Below are 17,712 nucleotides of genomic sequence, written 5' to 3'. Positions count from 1 at the left end.
ATGTGATTTCTGTATACGAAAATTCTAAATAAAGTTTAATTCATACAATGAAAATGTGTTATACTTTTTTTTCAAAACATCTAATATTACAACCATTCTACTAGTTTGCTTGGAATTGACTTCAATTGAAATCAGTTTCGTTCAAACTAGTTGTGATGGTTGTAATATTAGCTGTTTTGCAAAGTATTAGAAAAAATGAAATACATACAACAACGTCTATATGAGCAACATCAGATTTTGCAAACAATTTCATTCATAAAACGACCGGTGGACTGTATGGGTTTTGAATGATAATCATCCGCACCTGGATTTGTTTTGATTCTGAATTGTATGATTATAATGGTTACTTTGAAGGATTTTTATACCGTGTGTTTTGATTCTGTCAGATAAGCATTTGAATGACAAACTTCCAAAAATCATCTGATTTTAGGCATGGGGCTCGGATGAGGCAATTTTCATTCAATTTCTGGCGGGGATTTCCGTTCAGTGTAGCGCGACAGTCACTAATCATAACAGCGTCACCAGATTTAAAAGTATATAATTCCATTGTTCCCGAGAGGGAAACCAGATTTTTACAGCGGCTCAGGTTTTTTGAAGCAACGCTTAAACTGTGAATTTTTTTAATATACAATCATTAAACATTTGTTTACATTTACTTAACTTTTAAACTACTCACAATTAGTGGTTTCCTCTACCACGATTTCTTGTCCGAAATGATTTAGCGTAGTTAGACGATACCTGGTACCGTTACCCTAATCGGTGTATGTCGTACGGATGCTAATTTTGGAATCGCAAAAATGTTCCATTATGAATTTCTAACCGTACGATATCTCTATTTGCATCTACTTACAGTTTTATTCAGTAGCACGACAGATTTCTTGGGTATTTTTCCTTGTTTCAGGATCCTTACAGGTACCCGATATTTGGTTTGCTGGAGGGAAAAACCCAGGTAAGTACATACAGACAAATTACATTTTCTTCACAGGCTCTAACTTACGGATCGAGTTACGGATGATTTCCCTATATTGTGTCACACCGCACTCCTAGCTCTTTACTAAATTAGACGCACAAATTAATTCAGTTCACTCCGAAATAATCCAAAAAAACTTAATCAACTTTAATTCGGTGTTTTATGATGGCGAAATCCGTTGTTTTCTTTTATTGATTGCTACTTCTACATCACCCTTCACCCAATGAGAGTATATTACAGGTGGGGAAGAAGAAGAGATGGCTATGTATTAGTAAGCAAAGAAAAATGTAAACACAAATAGTGACGTCACTATTTGACACGCGTTCTTATGGGAGCTCGCTTTGCTTGTAGTAGTGACATGTTTTGCACCAAACACGGATCTCACGCATACGAAGTATCTCTTCCACACCTTCATTAGACTCTCATTGCCCTTCACCTCATCATCTCTCTCACCTACCACTACCACTGCACGCGAGCTGTCATGCTGCGGTGGTTATGTTGCGGTTAGACCGGTACATTTTTAGACTGGCCCAGAAATCCAAATAAAATTTATTTTAATGCGGCATCGTAACACCCCAGCCCGTAACATCCGGCATTCCCGGATTTACCTTACCTCCAGTGCCGCTAAATTTACCACGCCTCGTCGCTGTACCTTACCGTCGGCGGTCCTAACGTCTACCTGTCGGACTCGGCCATCCGAGCCCTGGATGACTGCCTCGATGACGCCGCGTCTCCAGCACTTCCGGTTTTTGCCGTCGACTACGAAGACCAAGTCGCCCTCTTGGAGCGGCTGTCGATCGTCGAACCATTTCGACCGTCGGTTGATCGTAGGAAGGTACTCCCTGCTCCACCGTTCCCACATGCGGTCCGCAAGAAATTGGGAACGCTTGTACAAGTTCCGCAGAGCTTCTGCGGGTGTAGCTGATTCCTCCACCTTCACGTCCGCACCAGACACCGTTCCTCGTAGGAAGTGGTTCGGCGTCAGTGCTTCCGTTTCGGTCGAGTCCTGCGGCAAATATGTCAGTGGCCGCGTGTTGATCATGTCGGCCGCCTCCGCCAGTGTTGTCGCCAGGATCTCGTCCGTCAGCCTTCGTCCATCGTCGAGTGCGCGCATAGCTTCTTTCACCGACCGGACCATCCGCTCCCAGACGCCGCCCATGTGCGGGGTTCCGGGTGGATTAAAATGCCAAGCTGTAGTGGGGCTGCCTACGATCTCTGCGCACTGATGATTGATCTTCTCCATCTCGTTGTTCGCTCCCCGAAAGCACGTAGCATTATCGGAGAAGATGTGGCTGGGTTTGCCGAATTTGCTGCAGAAACGAGTGATGGCCATCCGACACGACTCCGTCGTGAGACTATGGACGACCTCAAGGTGCACCGCCCGCACGGCCATGCAGGTGAAGACTGCCACCCATCGCTTCTCCTTTCGCCGACCGACCGCAACTTCTACCGGACCTAGGTAGTCAAGGCCCACGGAGCTGAATGGCCGAAGACAAGAAGTTACTCGTTCCACTGGAAGTGGAGCCATCCTCGGAGATCGCGGCTGGCACTTGTTCACCTTACACCAGACGCACTTGTTTACAACCTGCTGTATCGCTGGTCGCATTTTCGGAATCTGGAACCGCTGCCGCATCTCGTTAAACACGGTCTTCGAATTGGCGTGTCCGAACTGCTCGTGGTAGTATTGGATCAGCTTGTGCGTCACTTCATGGGACCGGGACAGGATTATTGGATGCCTTTTGTCGAAAGAGCTCTCATCCGCGTTCGCGAGCCGCCCGTCCATCCGCAGCACACCTTCATCGTCCAGCACCGGCGAACTCTTGTAGATCGGACTGCATTTCTTGACGACCGATATTGGGCCGCCCGGCTGGCGCTCCAGATTGTTTGTGAGCGCACTCATTTCATCCGGGAAACTGTCCCACTGTGCTTGACGCCATAGGATTGTCTCCGCCTGTCGAAGCTCTTCTTGCCCTAGTGGGGCTTTCACCGACGGATAGTTGGCCGCAACGTGTTGGGTTAGCTGCCGCTGTTTCGCTGTAGCCCACGTGGTCAGTATCGGCTCTCCTCTACATTTTCGCCGGCAGTTGTCAATGAAGCGCACCACACTCGCTGTCACCCTCAGCAACTTCGTCCAACGGGAAATCGGGTTGACGTCGATCGCTCCGTGGAACAACACGATTCCTCTGGCTTCTTCGTCCGTCTCCTCAATGGACGCTTCTTGCGTTGGCCACTGGTCTTGGGGCCGATACAGGAACGCCGGTCCGTTGAACCATTCTCCGTCGCCCTGCAACGGCGGACCTTGCCCCCACTTCGTCAGCACGTCGGCGATATTTAGTTTGGTCGGAATCCATCGCCAGTCCGCTACCCTCGTCAACTCTTGTATCTCGCCGACCCGGAAGGCGACGAATTGCTTGTACCGATGTTGATCGGCATTGATCCAACTGCATACGGTGCGCGAGTCTGTCCAGAAAACGGTGCGGTTGATTTGATAGGAGTGCGTGTCCAGAACGGCTTGGTTCATCCTGGCCCCCATCACCGCACCCATCAACTCCAGACGGGGAATCGACTGCCGTTTGACCGGCGCCACTTTAGCCCTGGACATCATCAGGCTGCAGTGGACGTTCCCGTCGATGACTGCTCGCAAATATGCTACGCAGCCGTATCCGTGTTCGCTGGCATCGGTGAAGATATGGAGTTCCAACGAATCGACTTCGATGGATCTAGCGTCGCCAATATAGCAACGTGGAATCCGGATAGCTTCGACCTCCGGTAACAAACTCGTCCACCGCTTCCACAGCTCCCAGGAATTGGGATCGATTTCCTCGTCCCAATCGCACTTGGACCGCCACAGATGCTGGATGATGATCTTGCCGTGGATGGTGAACGGCGACAGCAATCCGAGCGGATCGAAGAATCCCATCACACAACTGGCGACTAGTCTTTTCGTCGGCCGCTTTCCCTCGTACAGGTACGGCATTAACCCCTCGCGGTGCGTCGTGGAAAACGCAAACTGGTCCGTGTTCGGATCCCAGATCACTCCCAAGACTCTCTCATTGGCCGTCTGCTTGTCTCGGCCGAAATGCACCGGCGTCGCCAGCTTCGCTTCCCCCAGGCTCCGTAGAACTCCCGGCGAGTTGGACACCCAGTTTCGGATTTCGAACCCGCCTTTTTTGTGGACGAGCCGGACTTCCTGCGCCAGCCTCACTGCCTCCTCTTCGGTGTCGACGCTGTCGAAGTAGTCATCGACGTAATGCCGACGTATTATGGCCACCGACGCTTCAGGATACTGAGCGGCGAACTCTTCGGCGTTCCGGTTCTTCACGTATTGAGCCGAGCAGGGAGAGCTTGTCGACCCAAATGTCGCCACATCCATGACGTAGATTTGTGGCGGTTCTTCCGGATCTTTTCGGAAGACGAAACGTTGTTTTTGCTTGTCCTCGGAGCGAATCTGCAGCTGGTGGAACATCTCTTTCAAGTCTCCACCGAAGGCAATCCGCCATTCACGAAACCCGCAGAGCACTTTGATGAGTGGGACGAGCATGTCCGGCCCTGACAGCAGCTGTGAGTTTAGGGATACTCCTTGCACGGCCGCCGCCGCGTCCCAGACTAGACGAATCTTCTCGGGCTTCTTGGGATTTTGAACGACGTTGATCGGCAGGTACCACGTTTGGTCGGCAGGAGTACCGGCCAGTTCTTCGGCGGTAGCGAGATGTGCGTACCCCTTCTGCTGGTACTCGTCGATCTGCTTGCAGACGTTCTCCTTCAGCTTCGAATTATTGTCGAGTCGCTTCTCCAACTGCTTCATTCTGCGCACCGCCATCGGGTAGCTGTCCGGGAATCGTGGATCGTCCGTTTTCCACAGCAGTCCGGTTTCGAAACGGTCACCGACGCGTTTGGTGGTTCGCTCCAGTATTTCCCGGGCGCGTTTCTCCTCTGCTGTTTCCTGCGGGATTGCCACCACTGACTCTTCCAGCGCGTAATGACTTTTTAGCAGCTCGTGCAGGTCCTCGTTGGTAATCTGCTGGTGGTAGCCGAGATAATTACCGACTGCCGCCGAGGTTGTTTGCCGCGGCCCATACACCGTCCATCCCAATTTAGTGCGAACCGCTATTGGTTCCATGGGCGTACCCACCTTCGCTTCTATCGGCGCGAACGAGTGGATGTTGTTCACCCCAATCAGCAACTGCGGCTGTCCGTCGTACGACTCAATGGGCAGCCCTCGCATATGTTCGTGCTGTGCGGCAAGCTCCTGCGAATCCAACTTTTGGTGCGGCAGCATCAACTTTCCCACAGTGTGCACCGTGTGCAACCGCGTCTTGCCGGTGGCTGCGCCTGTTCCCGACGCCCATAGGCTCAATCTTCGGGAATCCTCCACCCTCGACATGTTTCCCGTCCACCGGATGGTCAATCGCTCTTGTACTCCGACCGCGTCCAGACGGTCGGCGAGCTTTTTCTCCACCAGTGTGACGGAAGCACCTTCGTCCAGGAACGCCAGCACTGACACCGTTTTTCCACCGTAGTGCAGCTGTACCGGAACGATCCGGAACAATACCGTGCAGTTTGTCCGGATGTGTGCACTGAGCCCGACCGTGTTTCCGACCGGATGCATCAGCGGATTGTGGAAGTCTCGACAGTCACCGATGTTGCAGCGAATTTTGAATTTGCACTGCCCTCCATGTTCATTCAGACACACGTGGCACAGCTTCTCCCGGTTCACCAGCCTCAGCCGATCCGCATACCGCAGATTCTTAAACTCGCCGCAGTGTCGTAGCCGATGATCCGTCCTCCTACATTGTTTGCAGGGCTTCAAAACCTTTTCCTCGCCGGCGTTGGCGGCCGATCCGCTGGCTTCGCTGTGGCTGTATAGTCCACCTTTCTCCTTCGGCATCCTTTTTCTGGATGGTGGAATTCCTTTCGACGACGGAGAGGGCACGAACTCGACATCCACGTTGGCTTCGCAGGCGTCTGCGACGATGTCCATTAAGAAATCCGTCAGCGTTCGCAAGGTTGTTTCGCCGCGACTCCTCCGGTAATGGACCCACTCCCGCTTCTCTCGATCTGGTAGCTTGGCGACAAGGCTTTTGATCAACAGCGGGTTTATAAGGTGCTGCTTCAGATCCGCGGCCTCCAGATGGCCACAGAGTTGCTCCACCGTATTTCCGAATGGAACAAAGCTCCTCAAATTGTCCGCCCTCGGAGGTTCCAGCCGGTTCACTTTGTCCAACAGGCTTTGGAGCAGTTGTTCCGGGCGGCCGAAGTGTCGGCGCAGCTTCTCGATGACCTGCGGGATGGATTCGGGAAGCAGTAACTGCCCAGATACCAGTTCCAGAGCGTCACCTTCCAGCGCTTCCTGAAGTCGCATCAGGTTCTCGTGGTTCATGTAACCACAGGCCTCATTGGACGCTTTGTAGGCCGCGAAAAACAATGGCCACTGCGCTGGTTTGCCGGAGAATTTTGGGAGTTTATATGTCAACCCCTTCCTCGCGGCCAGCTGGGCCTTCGTCGGTCCGGTCTGCTGCTGCCCCAGCCCGTCTTGGCTGACACTTCCCACTTTCTTGTACGTCTTCAGTTTCGCCTTGCGCTCCATCGACGAGTCCGAACTCTGGCTCTGCAGATCCGAATCACCGGAATCGTCGTCCTCCTCATCCTCTTCGGAGCTTTCGTAGCTTTGCGCTAGTTTCCTCACGTTCGCCTTGCTCAGCTTCAACACATTTTGGTCGACTTTGCCGAAATGGCCCGCTTTTGAAGAACCTGCGACTACTTTCGGCTCCGGTTTGGATTTTTGAGCCGATAGTTCCGCCAACTCCTTATCCATGGCTGCCATCTGCAACTCGAACGAGTCTTGGTCCGCCTTCATCTGCCGAATTTGTTCCTTCTTCTTCTGGAGCATTTCCGCTTGCCAAGCTCTTTGCTCCTCTTGTTCCTCAGCGCGCATCTGCAGCTCTAATTCCATTTTTCGCTGCTCGAACGCACGCTGCATCTCCCTTTCCTTTTTCTGCAGCAGCAGTTCCGCCTCCATCTCCTCGTATTGGCGCTTCTGCTTCTCCTCTAGCGCTCGCACCTTCGCTTCCACGCTAGACGAAGCTAGGCGAGAGCTGACGCTGGATTTGTCAGACTCGTTGCCGTTTTTCCGGGTGCGAGCCTGCTTCTTGGCGTCCTTCTGCTTCTGCTGGTACTCCTGGGCCTTCTCCTGACAGGCCTTGCTTTGGCAGTACCATTTCTTCGGCAGTTTGCCCTCCTCGATGCCCACGCAACGGATGTGGAACCATTCCGCGCATCCGTCACAGCCGACCATCACTTCGTCGCGCGTAGACGGGCCACAGATGGCGCACGGAGTCGCCGTCAGGTCCATGATGGTTTGGTCGTGGGTGGATTCTGCATCGGAAGCCATCTTGCTGCAGGTTTTCACTCCTCACTTGACACTTTTCACTACGCGGGAATCACTTCGCGGGTGTCACTAATTTTTAAGAATGTTCCCGAGAGAGAAACCAGATTTTTACAGCGGCTCAGGTTTTTTGAAGCAACGCTTAAACTGTGAATTTTATTAATATACAATCATTAAACATTTGTTTACATTTACTTAACTTTTAAACTACTCACAATTAGTGGTTTCCTCTACCACGATTTCTTGTCCGAAATGATTTAGCGTAGTTAGACGATACCTGGTACCGTTACCCTAATCGGTGTATGTCGTACGGATGCTAATTTTGGAATCGCAAAAATGTTCCATTATGAATTTCTAACCCTACGATATCTCTATTTGCATCTACTTACAGTTTTATTCAGTAGCACGACAGATTTCTTGGGTATTTTTTCTTGTTTCAGGATCCTTAGGGAACGTTTAAAAATTACGTCCAACATTTGGGGGAGGGGGGGGGTCTAGAATAGTGTGACAGTGCGTGTATTGGGTATAGGGAAATTGCGTGACAGAGGGGGGAGGGGGGGTCTAGAAATCCCGAAAAACGATGGACGTAATTTTTGAATCTTCCCTTACAGGTACCCGATATTTGGTTTGCTGGAGGGAAAAACCCAGGTAAGTACATACAGACAAATTACATTTTCTTCACAGGCTCTAACTTACGGATCGAGTTACGGATGATTTCCCTATATTGTGTCACACCGCACTCCTAGCTCTTTACTAAATTAGACGCACAAATTAATTCAGTTCACTCCGAAATAATCCAAAAAAACTTAATCAACTTTAATTCGGTGTTTTATGATGGCGAAATCCGTTGTTTTCTTTTACTGATTGCTACTTCTACATCACCCTTCACCTCATCATCTCTCTCACCTACCACTACCACTGCACGCGAGCTGTCATGCTGCGGTGGTTATGTTGCGGTTAGACCGGTACATTTTTAGACTGGCCCAGAAATCCAAATAAAATTTATTTTAATGCGGCATCGTAACATCCATTATATTACCCGTTGCAAGAAAATAGAGAGCGAAAAAGGTGCAAAATCGCTAATAGACCTCCGCTGGTATGTTTAATCGTTATGGTGTCTTCTACAATAAGTGCGCGAATTAGCCAAGGAATACTGCGCCGAAAAGACCGAAAGGATTTTTCTTACAGGCGGAGATGTATGGGCACTTGCGCGTACAAATTTTCGCGCAACGCATAATATGGGGTTTGACAGCAAGAACACCCATTCCACTGAGCCACTCTTGTCGTTCGTCACAAATACATTCAAAAACATCTGTCACTTCGCGAAACCCACGTGCTTTTGTTTTTGGCGGGAACACTTCTAGATTGAGTTTAAATAAGGGCAAAAGTAACATGAGAGAGTTCTCTTCATCGACTCTCTCTTCTTCAAATTAAAGTGACAAGATGCAAGTATGGTTGCACTTTTTGGTCATATTATGCTTTTGGTCGAAATTCGAAGTGACCGAACGTGCGAAAATTGATTTTTATCCTACTTAGAAATGTCGCAACTCAATTTGGATTAGTGCATATTGTTGCTCTTAATTAGCTTAATGATGCGCAACAGAAAAAATAGATTCAAATTTACTTCGCAGCTGCAACTTCGCATGTGCTTCTAGCGACGACTTCGATTTGGTGGTGCGACGATAATAAATCGCTAGGTTGCGATGCAATCTAGCGTCTAAGAGCCGATGCACACGAGCGTTAATTGACGCTGCGTGAATTCACGCTGCGTCGCCGCAGCGTTCCTGTGGGGCATGCGTTGACATTGCGTGCCGCACACGGTGCGGCGCGGTTGCGGTGCGGTAGCGTTGCGTTCTCGTGTGCATCACCCCATTCACGGAGAGACGAAACTACCCAAAAGTGAGTTCTTTCCAGCCAACTTCGGGGTTGCGTGCGTCAAGCCAATTTTGAGTTGATGGAATCAATGTTTTTGTTGGGTTGTTGCCGCTTGCTTCCATGTGAAAAAAATACCTAATTTTAAGTTTTTTCCACCCAACCGAAATTTTGATTAGGTTGTATTCACTCAAATTTGAGTACTGTGCTAGAAACTCAATTTTGGCTTGACGCACGGAACTGCAAAAGTTGGGCTGTTTCTCTCTTCACTCTCTGACAACAACAGAAAGAGCGCATGAAAAGGGAGATGAAAAAGAACTCAAAATTGAGTTTAAAAGTACCTAATTTTGAGTTTTTCAGTTTCTCCGTGTTTGATTGTGTGTAACTCAGGACGCACTTGCGTGCACGCTGCGTGGACGCGCCGCCCGTGTGCATCGGCTCTAACTGTAACAAAGTTCGATTGAATTTGCATCTTGTCACTTTAATTTGCAGAAGAGAGAGTCGATGAAGAGAACTCTCTCATGTTACTTCCGCCCTTATTTAAACTCAATCTAGACTTTTTCTTTTGTTTTGCCTTGCGACTGTCATGCGGCGGTATTCCTTGCGAGCGTACGACCGCCGCAGGACTCTAATAAAAGATAAGCGCGACAATAAATAAATAAAAAATGACTCATAAAACTTGAGTATTTTCTCCAGTGTAACGTCGACCAAAAAGTGCGGTCGACAAAAGGTCGAAGATTTGACAGTGCTGTCAAGCGTCTTTGGCCGTCCGAAATCGCATTGTTTATCTTCGCACAATTTCATTTACCGAGTCAACACGTGCAGTTGCGGAATCGTTGCAATAAACTAATGTGAAATAATTTAGTTGAACAGCAGGTTATCATCTATTAATTGTGTTAAAAATAGTTTTGAAATATTGTTTTTGATCCTGGCATGTTGAAACACCCTTAAAAATCATGGTAAAAGCAAAGAAAAACCGCATCGACTCGGATGCGCTGCTCAAGAAGAAATCGCTCCAAGGCGTGAAGAAGCCGAACCCCTTCGAAATCCAAACGAACAAGGCCAAGTTTACCATTCTGAACCGGGACACGCAGGCAAATCGTCGGTTCGCAGGCGTTCCCGGGGTCCAGCGGGCACGGGCCATCGAAAAGCGAAAGCAAACCCTGGGGCAAGAATTTCTGCTGAAGAACAAGAGCAATCGCTTCACGGACCAGCGCAAAGATGGCAGGAACATGAGTCGGGATCAGATGGTCGCGGAGCGTAAGTCGACGGCCACCCGGCGGAAAGAAATGTACAATTTGAACGATACGGTCAAGCTGACCCATCGGGGACAGACGCTGGAGGAGATCGAACGATTCGACGACGCGGTGGATAACGATGACGATTCCGACGAGGACGGAGGCCAGCTGGAGGGTGAGTTTCAGGAGTTTCAGTAATTGATGGGCTTACTTTACGTGCTTTTTAAAATTCCAGCTGACTTTATGGAAGCGGCTCACTTCGGTGGCGGCGAGGAAGACGGAGAAGATCGTGGTAGAGATCGCAAAACCGTGATCGAAGAAATGATCGCCGAATCGAAACGACGGAAGGCGGAGAAACAGCGTGAAAACGATGAAGTGTACGAAATGACACAGAAGCTCGACCAGAACTGGCAAAGTCTAATGTCGGTTGTGGGGGACCACATGAAGGGGGACAGCGTTCGGCCCCAACTGGACGACTACGATCGAGTTATGCGGGAGATGATTTTCGAGCGGAGAGGAGCGCCGGCGGATAAGCTCAGGTCGGAGGAAGAGTTGGCCAGAATAGAGAAGCAAAAGTTGGAGAAATTGGAACGGGAGCGATTGGCTAGAATGAAGGGGGAAGATGGAGAAGCGAAGGGACAGCATCGGTCGGCGGACGACCTGGATGATGGATATTTGTTGCAGCCGGTGGATGGCGACGCGACGGAAGGGTACGATGAAGCGGACGTCGACGCCGAAGATGGACTCTACAATCCACGTGAAATTAGCAGAGAAGGTAATAAGGATGAAGCGCCGGCTGAAGAAGATAGCAAGGAAGAATCTGAAAGCGAAGAATCAGAAGACGAGGAATCTGAAGCTGAATCTGGTGACGACGAGGATAATCTTTCCGACCTGAAAGAAGATTCTGAGAGTGAGGAGGAAGTCGTCACTGTACAAACAAGTTCAGAGAAGCCCACGACGCCAGCACGACCGGATCCGGTGGCAGAAGCAGCTCAGGAAGCTCGAGCAAAGGCAGAAGCGGAATTGCCTTTCACATTTGAGTTGCCCCGGAAATATGAACAACTAGAAGAACTATTGAAGGGACGCTCTCCGACGGAGCAGCTCGTCATCCTGGAGCGAATGGTTAAGTCCAATAATGCAAAGTTTTCTCGTGAAAACAAGCAGAAGATGATATCAGTTTATGCTTTCTTACTTCAGCATTTGAATGATCGCTTCGCATCTGTCGAACCGGAATCGCTTCACGACAATTTTCGTCTTCTGGATGGCTTATCGCCGTTTCTGTACGACCTTGCCAAGATAAACCCATCGGAAACGTCTCAATGCTTCCTGGATGTTCTTAAAGAGAAGCAAGAAGATTACCGCAAGAAACCTCGACAATATCCCCACCTGGATAGCTTGATCTTCCTGAAATTAGTCCCGGTGCTCTTCTCCGCATCCGATTTCCGCCACCCCGTAGTTTCCCCCACTCTAGTCTTCATCAGTCAGCTTTTGTCCAGGTGTCAAGTGCGCAACCGGAAAGACGTAACCTCCGGTCTATTTCTTGTCACAACGGTTCTAGAGTGCGTAGAACAATCCAAACGATTCCTTCCGGCAGTTTTAAACTTCCTGAATGGCATTCTCTACCTATGCTTCCGGAAACGGTCCATCACCGTACTTCCGGTGGTGCCCCCATTTAAATCGTCCCCGCCGCTGTGCAACCTGCTGGCGCTGGACGACACTACGAAAAACTGTGGCGAGGAGGGATACGCCCTGCGCTGCGAGGATTTCCTCCTGGAGGAAGTGGACGATTCGTTTAAGTTACGGGCGTTGAGCGCCGCCTTGGAGATGATTTCCCGGGTGTTCCAGCAGTTATGTGACGCTTCAGGTATGTACAAACCTTAGTCCGTTGTTAACACATGAAAATGTCCACCAAATATTCAACCGTCCTTTGAAAAATGAGGAAATCTGCTCCTGGTGGGTCTTCTGGTTTTGTGGGGGTCGACTCACTGAAATCTATTACCTATCTCTTCTCTTCATCTCCGTGGTACAACCGTTTGGGATGACTTCGAGAAGTGAGGGGACCGTACTCTATTGGTAAGCGTTCCAAGCGTTGGCTATATTTTCTTTACCTGGGCAATAGGTTTTAGGGCTGCGATCTCTTCGTTAACAACCGTTAATTAAGGATGGATGGCAAGGGCTGAAAATTTGGTGGTCATGTTTAATTGTTAACCCTCGAGCAGTCGCGTCTTCGAACACCACGCTCATGCTGTGTATCACAAGCGTGTATTTTTTATGACTCAGTACACGATGCGACAGCTCACGAGTTAATGACGATTTCAGATACTTTGGTAATATTACACTGTCAAATACGAAATCATAATCTTACAGTAGACCGTATTCTCAATTATGTGTCCTTCATTGCAGCCATTCACCAGCTATCAATCGACTTCATACGAAGCCTGGAACGCATCGACGAAGAACTACTGCCGGCAGTCCTCAAAGTGTCGCTCAACGAAACGCTCAACACGGTGAAATCGCTGCACCTGCGACCTCTGCTGTACCTGCTCGCACCGGAACAGAAACCCAAACCCCTTCGTCTGCTGGAGCCGAAGATTGAAGCCGTGTACGACGATATTCGCCGTAGGCCGAAGAATCAACAGCTGTCCGATCGGGACAAACGCCGAAAGCTCCAGCAGAAAGTCAAGAAAGAATCACGTGCGGCCGCTCGCGAAATCAGACAGGATAACGAGTTTATTGCCAAATTGCAGTTCAAACAGCGTGCCGCCAGCGATCGCGAACGGCGAGAGAAAGTCAAACGGATATTCTCCGATGCCACGACGCAGCAAGGCGAGCTCAAATCGCTCGATCGGAAGGCAAAGTACAAGAAGTGAGGCCCAGGTGCGGTGGACGCTGGGCGCTTGTAAAATAGAAATATATGTGCACGTAAGTAATTTAACTAGTTTGTTATTATGCCTTATTTGGTTAAGGAAAGAAAGCCATATAAATCTTACCCAGGAAGGTGAGTATTTACTGGAATATCACAGATATTAAATCACGGAGGGCTGGAAGTTACTACTACATACTTTGAAACATGGGACTTGGGAAAATAACGAAATTTGTTATCAGGAAGTATTACCGGAGGAATGGATGGAAGGTATCGTGTGCCCCATCTACAAAAAGGGCGACAAGTTGGATTGCGGGAAGTACCGCGCGATCACACTACTAAGCGCTGCCTACAAAAAACTCTCTCAAATTTTATGCCGCCGTCTATCACCGATTGTAAGAGAGTTCGTGGGGCAATATCAGGCTGGATTTCTGGGTGAACGTGCTACAACGGACCAGATGTTCTCCATCCGCCAGGTGTTGCAGAAATGTCGCGAATACAACGTGCCCACACATTACTTGTTCATCGATTTCCAATCGGCGTATGATACAATCGATCGAGAATAGCTATGGCAGATTATGCACGAATACGGATTCCCGGATAAATTGATACGATTGATCAAGGCGACGATGGATCGAGTGATGTGCGTAGTTCGAGTATCTGGGACACTCCCGAGTCCCTTCGAATCTCGCAGAGGGTTACGGTAAGGTGATGGTCTTTCGTGCTTGCTGTTCAACAATGCTTTAGAGGGTGTAATTAGAAGAGCGGGGATAAACACGAGTGGAACGATTTTCACGAAGTTCGTTCAGCTGTTTGGTTTCGCTGATGATATTGATATTATAGCTCGTAAATTTGAGACGATGGCGGAAACGTACATCCGACTAAAGAGTGAAGCCAGGCGAATCAGATTAGTCATGAATGTGTCGAAGACAAAGTACATGATGGCAATGGGCTCCCCAGGGAGGAATCACCAGGCCCGCCACCCCGAATTTATATCGACCTTGATGAAATCGAGGCGATTGAAAAATTCGTGTACTTGGGCTCACTGGGGACCGCCGACAACGACGCCAGCAGAGAAATTCAGAAGTGCATTGTGGCAGGAAATCGTGCTTATTTTGGACTCCGCAGAACTCTACGATCGAATAAAGTTCGCCGTAACACGAAATTAACTATCTACAAAACGCTGATTAGACCGGTTGTCCTCAATGGGCACAAAAATGGACCCTACGTGATGAGGACCAACGCGCCCTTAGAATTTTCGAACGGAAGGTGTTGCGTACCATCTACGGCGGAGTGCAGATGGAAGACGGGACTTGAAGAAGGCGAATGAACCACGAGCTGTATCAGCTGCTAAGAGAACCAACCATCGTCTATACCGCGAAAACCGGGAGGCTACGGTGGGCGGGTCACGTCATCAGGATGTCGGATAGCAACCCGACTAAAATGGTTCTCGAGAGTCATCCGACCGGTACAAAAAGACGTGGAGCGCAGCGAGCTAGGTGGGTCGACCAAGTGGAGGACGACCTGCGGACCCTACGCAGAATGCGGAACTAGAGACAAACAGCCATGGACCGAGAAGAATGGAGACGGCTAATAGGTCCGTTTAAGTAGAGAAGCTCAAGGCATACGTGGGCATCCACGAGCCAGCGGAGGTTTGCTTCAAGTGCCTTGAACCGGGACACAAGTCGTGCGAATGTAAAGGCCCTGACAGGAGTAAGCATTGTAGGCGATGTGAAAGTGAAGACTATGAGGCGCAAGCAGTTCGAACTGAAGAGTAGATGCTGCTTACACTCAAAGCGACCACATATGTAGGGGGGTTTGTAGGATCATTATGGGCTGGGGCTGACGATGAGCAAAGTGTCACTGATGAGGAACTTGCGGACTGCAAAATCCTTTAGCGTAGATAAGGCCTCAAGTCTGGATAAAGTTCCCAATCTGGCCTTAAAAGTAGTTATTGTAGAGGCTCCTCCTGGGATTCTCAGATCTGTTAATCAGAATTGTCTGTTGAGTTCTTGAGTTTGAGTTCTTCACTTCTTAAAAGTGGCGCAGACTGGAAAAAAGTTGAGAAGTCCTGATATGAAGAGTACCAGTTAACCCCACTCCATGATCTTTTATGTGTATGTGACCACATTTATGACTTTCGGAGTCTAACAATCAAAACACAAAATTCTAATGTATTGCATGACATCAATCTAACTGCGATGCTAAAAGCAATATACTTGTGCAAAATTATCAAACGATGAACTTAAAATTTAGAACACTAAAACGTGATTCGAGAGAAGCAAAACCCTTCGTAAGTTAGGTGTGCACAGCTTACAGTTCGTCACTCGCCGCCTTGTCCGGCGTTCTTCCCGACTTAAAGGATTCCATTATGTTCAGTCTTAGGTTGAGATCAGCTTTCTTGTTGTCACTTATTTTACCCTTCAGCAAGTTCCGCACGCGGTCTTTCTCCCCCGCAATGAACTCTTTGACCGATTTGTCCGACTGGGCCATTTTCCTCATCAAGGTTAGATAGATTTGGAACGATTTGTGTGCTTTTTCCGCGCTGAAAAGGTTTTCCATTTGCTCCGTTTCGGTCACAATCTCGAGCAGAGCTTCCTTGGACTTTTTGGGGCAGGAGAACTTTGCGGCCAGTTCGTCGATCTCCTTCAGACATCCCGGCAATCCAATGTACAGATCGGTGTTTGCACTGACAAACTTGCGAAGGCTGTCGACCGTGATGGGATCGTCCTCGGGGTAGTCCACATAAGTGTCCAAGGTTTCATTGTTGAAGAGCTTTATGACGGGATACTTTTCCGGAATTTTGAAACGCTTGCCCAGGTCGGCGTTTTCCTTTTCTCCGTAGTCCTTTATTCCGACCAAGGCGAATAGCAGGTCGTCTGAAATGATATCAAAATTAATTGACGTTCTGAGTATGCTACGTGTATAACACTCACCAAGAGCCTCATTGCTTTCCAATGCGAAACTAGTAAAGGCTTCATGTTTCTCCCCGTACGGGAATGCTACGTCGAACTTAACCAGCGTATATCGGAACCGTTTGACTATTTTGTCGAAGCTTAGCTTGTCCAGTTCTACACAGCCATTCGATGCCCAAGATGCTCCGATGTAGAATGTAACAAGCAGGAATGGTACAAGTCTAGACATTTCTATGGTGATGCTGGAATGATTTATGAAAGTTTTTTTTTTGGGGAACTTTCATTCAAGAGAAAGAAAAATCTATATTGCCTCTGTCGGTGGTCCTACTCAGGCTTGGAAAGCGTCAGCGTCAACACGGGTCATCACGCGAATTTTACAGAAGTGCATCTCTCAATGTCATCGAATCGAGAGGCAATGACCAAGAGAGGCTAACAATATTCGCTCATTTTTCGGTCATGACGGAGCGTGACATGGTTGCAAACAAGGCAATTACCACAACATTCATGGATTTTGTCATTGTTTAAATCCTTCAAAGCATGAATGTATATCCTCTCTATCTATTAAATACAACGGCTAGCCTAAATCTGCTTGGACCAGGAGAAAATTTTAATTTCAAAACAATATGAAAGTTTCCGTCATGACGCTTGATCATTGCAAAATGGCATGACCAAGTGCGTGAATGCTCGTTTTGTCTTGTGACGATGAAAGGGCCTACTTGCTCATCGTCATGGGAAGCTCACGACCAATAACAGCGCTGGTCCTACTGCTACGTCTAGCAATGAAAGGTGCTAATGATATTGCGTGCGTGCACTGCGGTGATGTTTTCGTAAACCAGGGCAATGCTTATTATGATGACATGGAGTATTCTCATTGGTTACCGGCCGGCATTATCAATGTTTGAACATCATAGCGTGAAAAAGCGAGAAGCGAGAAGATGAATTACTTTTACTCGGTTTCTCATTTAGAATTTTGTTAAAATGTAACAGATAAGTAATCGCTTTCGCACTTTTGTGCGTAATTAAACATTTCTTTTCGTCGTATGTAACATAATGGCTAAAATCATATCTAAAAATCTCTTGTCAAATAAGATCATGGAACATCACATTCCTTTTATGTATGTAGTATATAATGAAGTTTTCTAATCCTTACCTTAAAATATCCTTAAAATGTAAAACACAAGTTTTGTTTTGTTTTGACGAGTCAGCCTATTTGCACAACTAACAGTCGAAATTTATCTGCATCGACTAACTGGTGGTTGATGACTGTCGAATACCTGTATCTGCTTTTCAATACATCTATGTACCTATTCATGTACGTACAAACAAATTCTGTATAGTATACAGATATAGCACATCCTAGTGGTTTCCAAAGTTCATCTGCACGTTACTTTATGCGGGATTTGAAATTCGAAGATCATAAATGGACCATCCATCGTAGCAATAATCTTAAGGCGAAACTGGAAGCATTT

The 17,712-nt window shown here is 48.3% G+C and overlaps 3 protein-coding genes across 4 annotated transcripts; 1 reads left to right on the top strand and 2 right to left on the bottom strand.

Moving 5' to 3' along the window:
- Positions 1-1,574: 1,574 nt before the first annotated feature.
- Positions 1,575-8,384, bottom strand: LOC134289773 (uncharacterized). Its single transcript, XM_062856237.1, has 2 exons — positions 7,745-8,384; positions 1,575-7,671 (listed from the first exon to the last, which is right to left on the bottom strand). The coding sequence occupies exon 2, from the start codon at positions 7,359-7,361 to the stop codon at positions 1,575-1,577; it is 5,787 nt and encodes a 1,928-aa protein (XP_062712221.1). The 5' UTR covers positions 7,362-7,671; positions 7,745-8,384.
- A 1,621-nt stretch (positions 8,385-10,005) lies between these two features.
- On the top strand, positions 10,006-13,400 carry LOC109412190 (nucleolar protein 14 homolog). Its single transcript, XM_019685844.3, has 3 exons — positions 10,006-10,640; positions 10,701-12,329; positions 12,869-13,400. The coding sequence occupies exons 1-3, from the start codon at positions 10,184-10,186 to the stop codon at positions 13,333-13,335; spliced, it is 2,553 nt and encodes an 850-aa protein (XP_019541389.3). The 5' UTR covers positions 10,006-10,183; the 3' UTR covers positions 13,336-13,400.
- Positions 13,401-15,495: 2,095 nt separating this feature from the next.
- Positions 15,496-17,544, bottom strand: LOC109431514 (protein windbeutel). 2 transcript variants are annotated; one of them, XM_019707743.3, is made up of 3 exons: positions 17,394-17,544; positions 16,265-16,520; positions 15,496-16,207 (listed from the first exon to the last, which is right to left on the bottom strand). In XM_019707743.3, the coding sequence occupies exons 2-3, from the start codon at positions 16,470-16,472 to the stop codon at positions 15,642-15,644; spliced, it is 774 nt and encodes a 257-aa protein (XP_019563288.3). In that variant the 5' UTR covers positions 16,473-16,520; positions 17,394-17,544; the 3' UTR covers positions 15,496-15,641. The 2 variants fall into 2 exon arrangements, with proteins under 2 accessions (XP_019563288.3, XP_019563289.3); XM_019707744.3 differs by having other exon boundaries at positions 16,265-16,485; positions 17,394-17,529.
- Positions 17,545-17,712: the final 168 nt, after the last annotated feature.

The sequence above is a fragment of the Aedes albopictus genome, chromosome 1, assembly GCF_035046485.1.
Source record: "Aedes albopictus strain Foshan chromosome 1, AalbF5, whole genome shotgun sequence".
NCBI lineage: Eukaryota > Metazoa > Arthropoda > Insecta > Diptera > Culicidae > Aedes > Aedes albopictus.
The sequence above is the reverse complement of the archived record's forward strand: the minus strand, read 5'-3'. Positions and strand labels throughout refer to the sequence as shown.

What these genes read in the sequence shown, in the direction of transcription:
- LOC134289773 (XM_062856237.1), bottom strand. Translation starts at nt 7,361, where the DNA reads ATGGCTTCCGATGCAGAATCCACCCACGACCAAACCATCATGGACCTG.
- LOC109412190 (XM_019685844.3), top strand. Translation starts at nt 10,184, where the DNA reads ATGGTAAAAGCAAAGAAAAACCGCATCGACTCGGATGCGCTGCTCAAG. An exon ending in GGACGGAGGCCAGCTGGAGG is followed by an intron (nt 10,641 to 10,700) that starts GTGAGTTTCAGG and finishes TTAAAATTCCAG; the next exon opens with CTGACTTTATGGAAGCGGCT. An exon ending in GCAGTTATGTGACGCTTCAG is followed by an intron (nt 12,330 to 12,868) that starts GTATGTACAAAC and finishes CCTTCATTGCAG; the next exon opens with CCATTCACCAGCTATCAATC.
- LOC109431514 (XM_019707743.3), bottom strand. Translation starts at nt 16,472, where the DNA reads ATGTCTAGACTTGTACCATTCCTGCTTGTTACATTCTACATCGGAGCA. An exon ending in GGAAAGCAATGAGGCTCTTG is followed by an intron (nt 16,208 to 16,264) that starts GTGAGTGTTATA and finishes ATATCATTTCAG; the next exon opens with ACGACCTGCTATTCGCCTTG.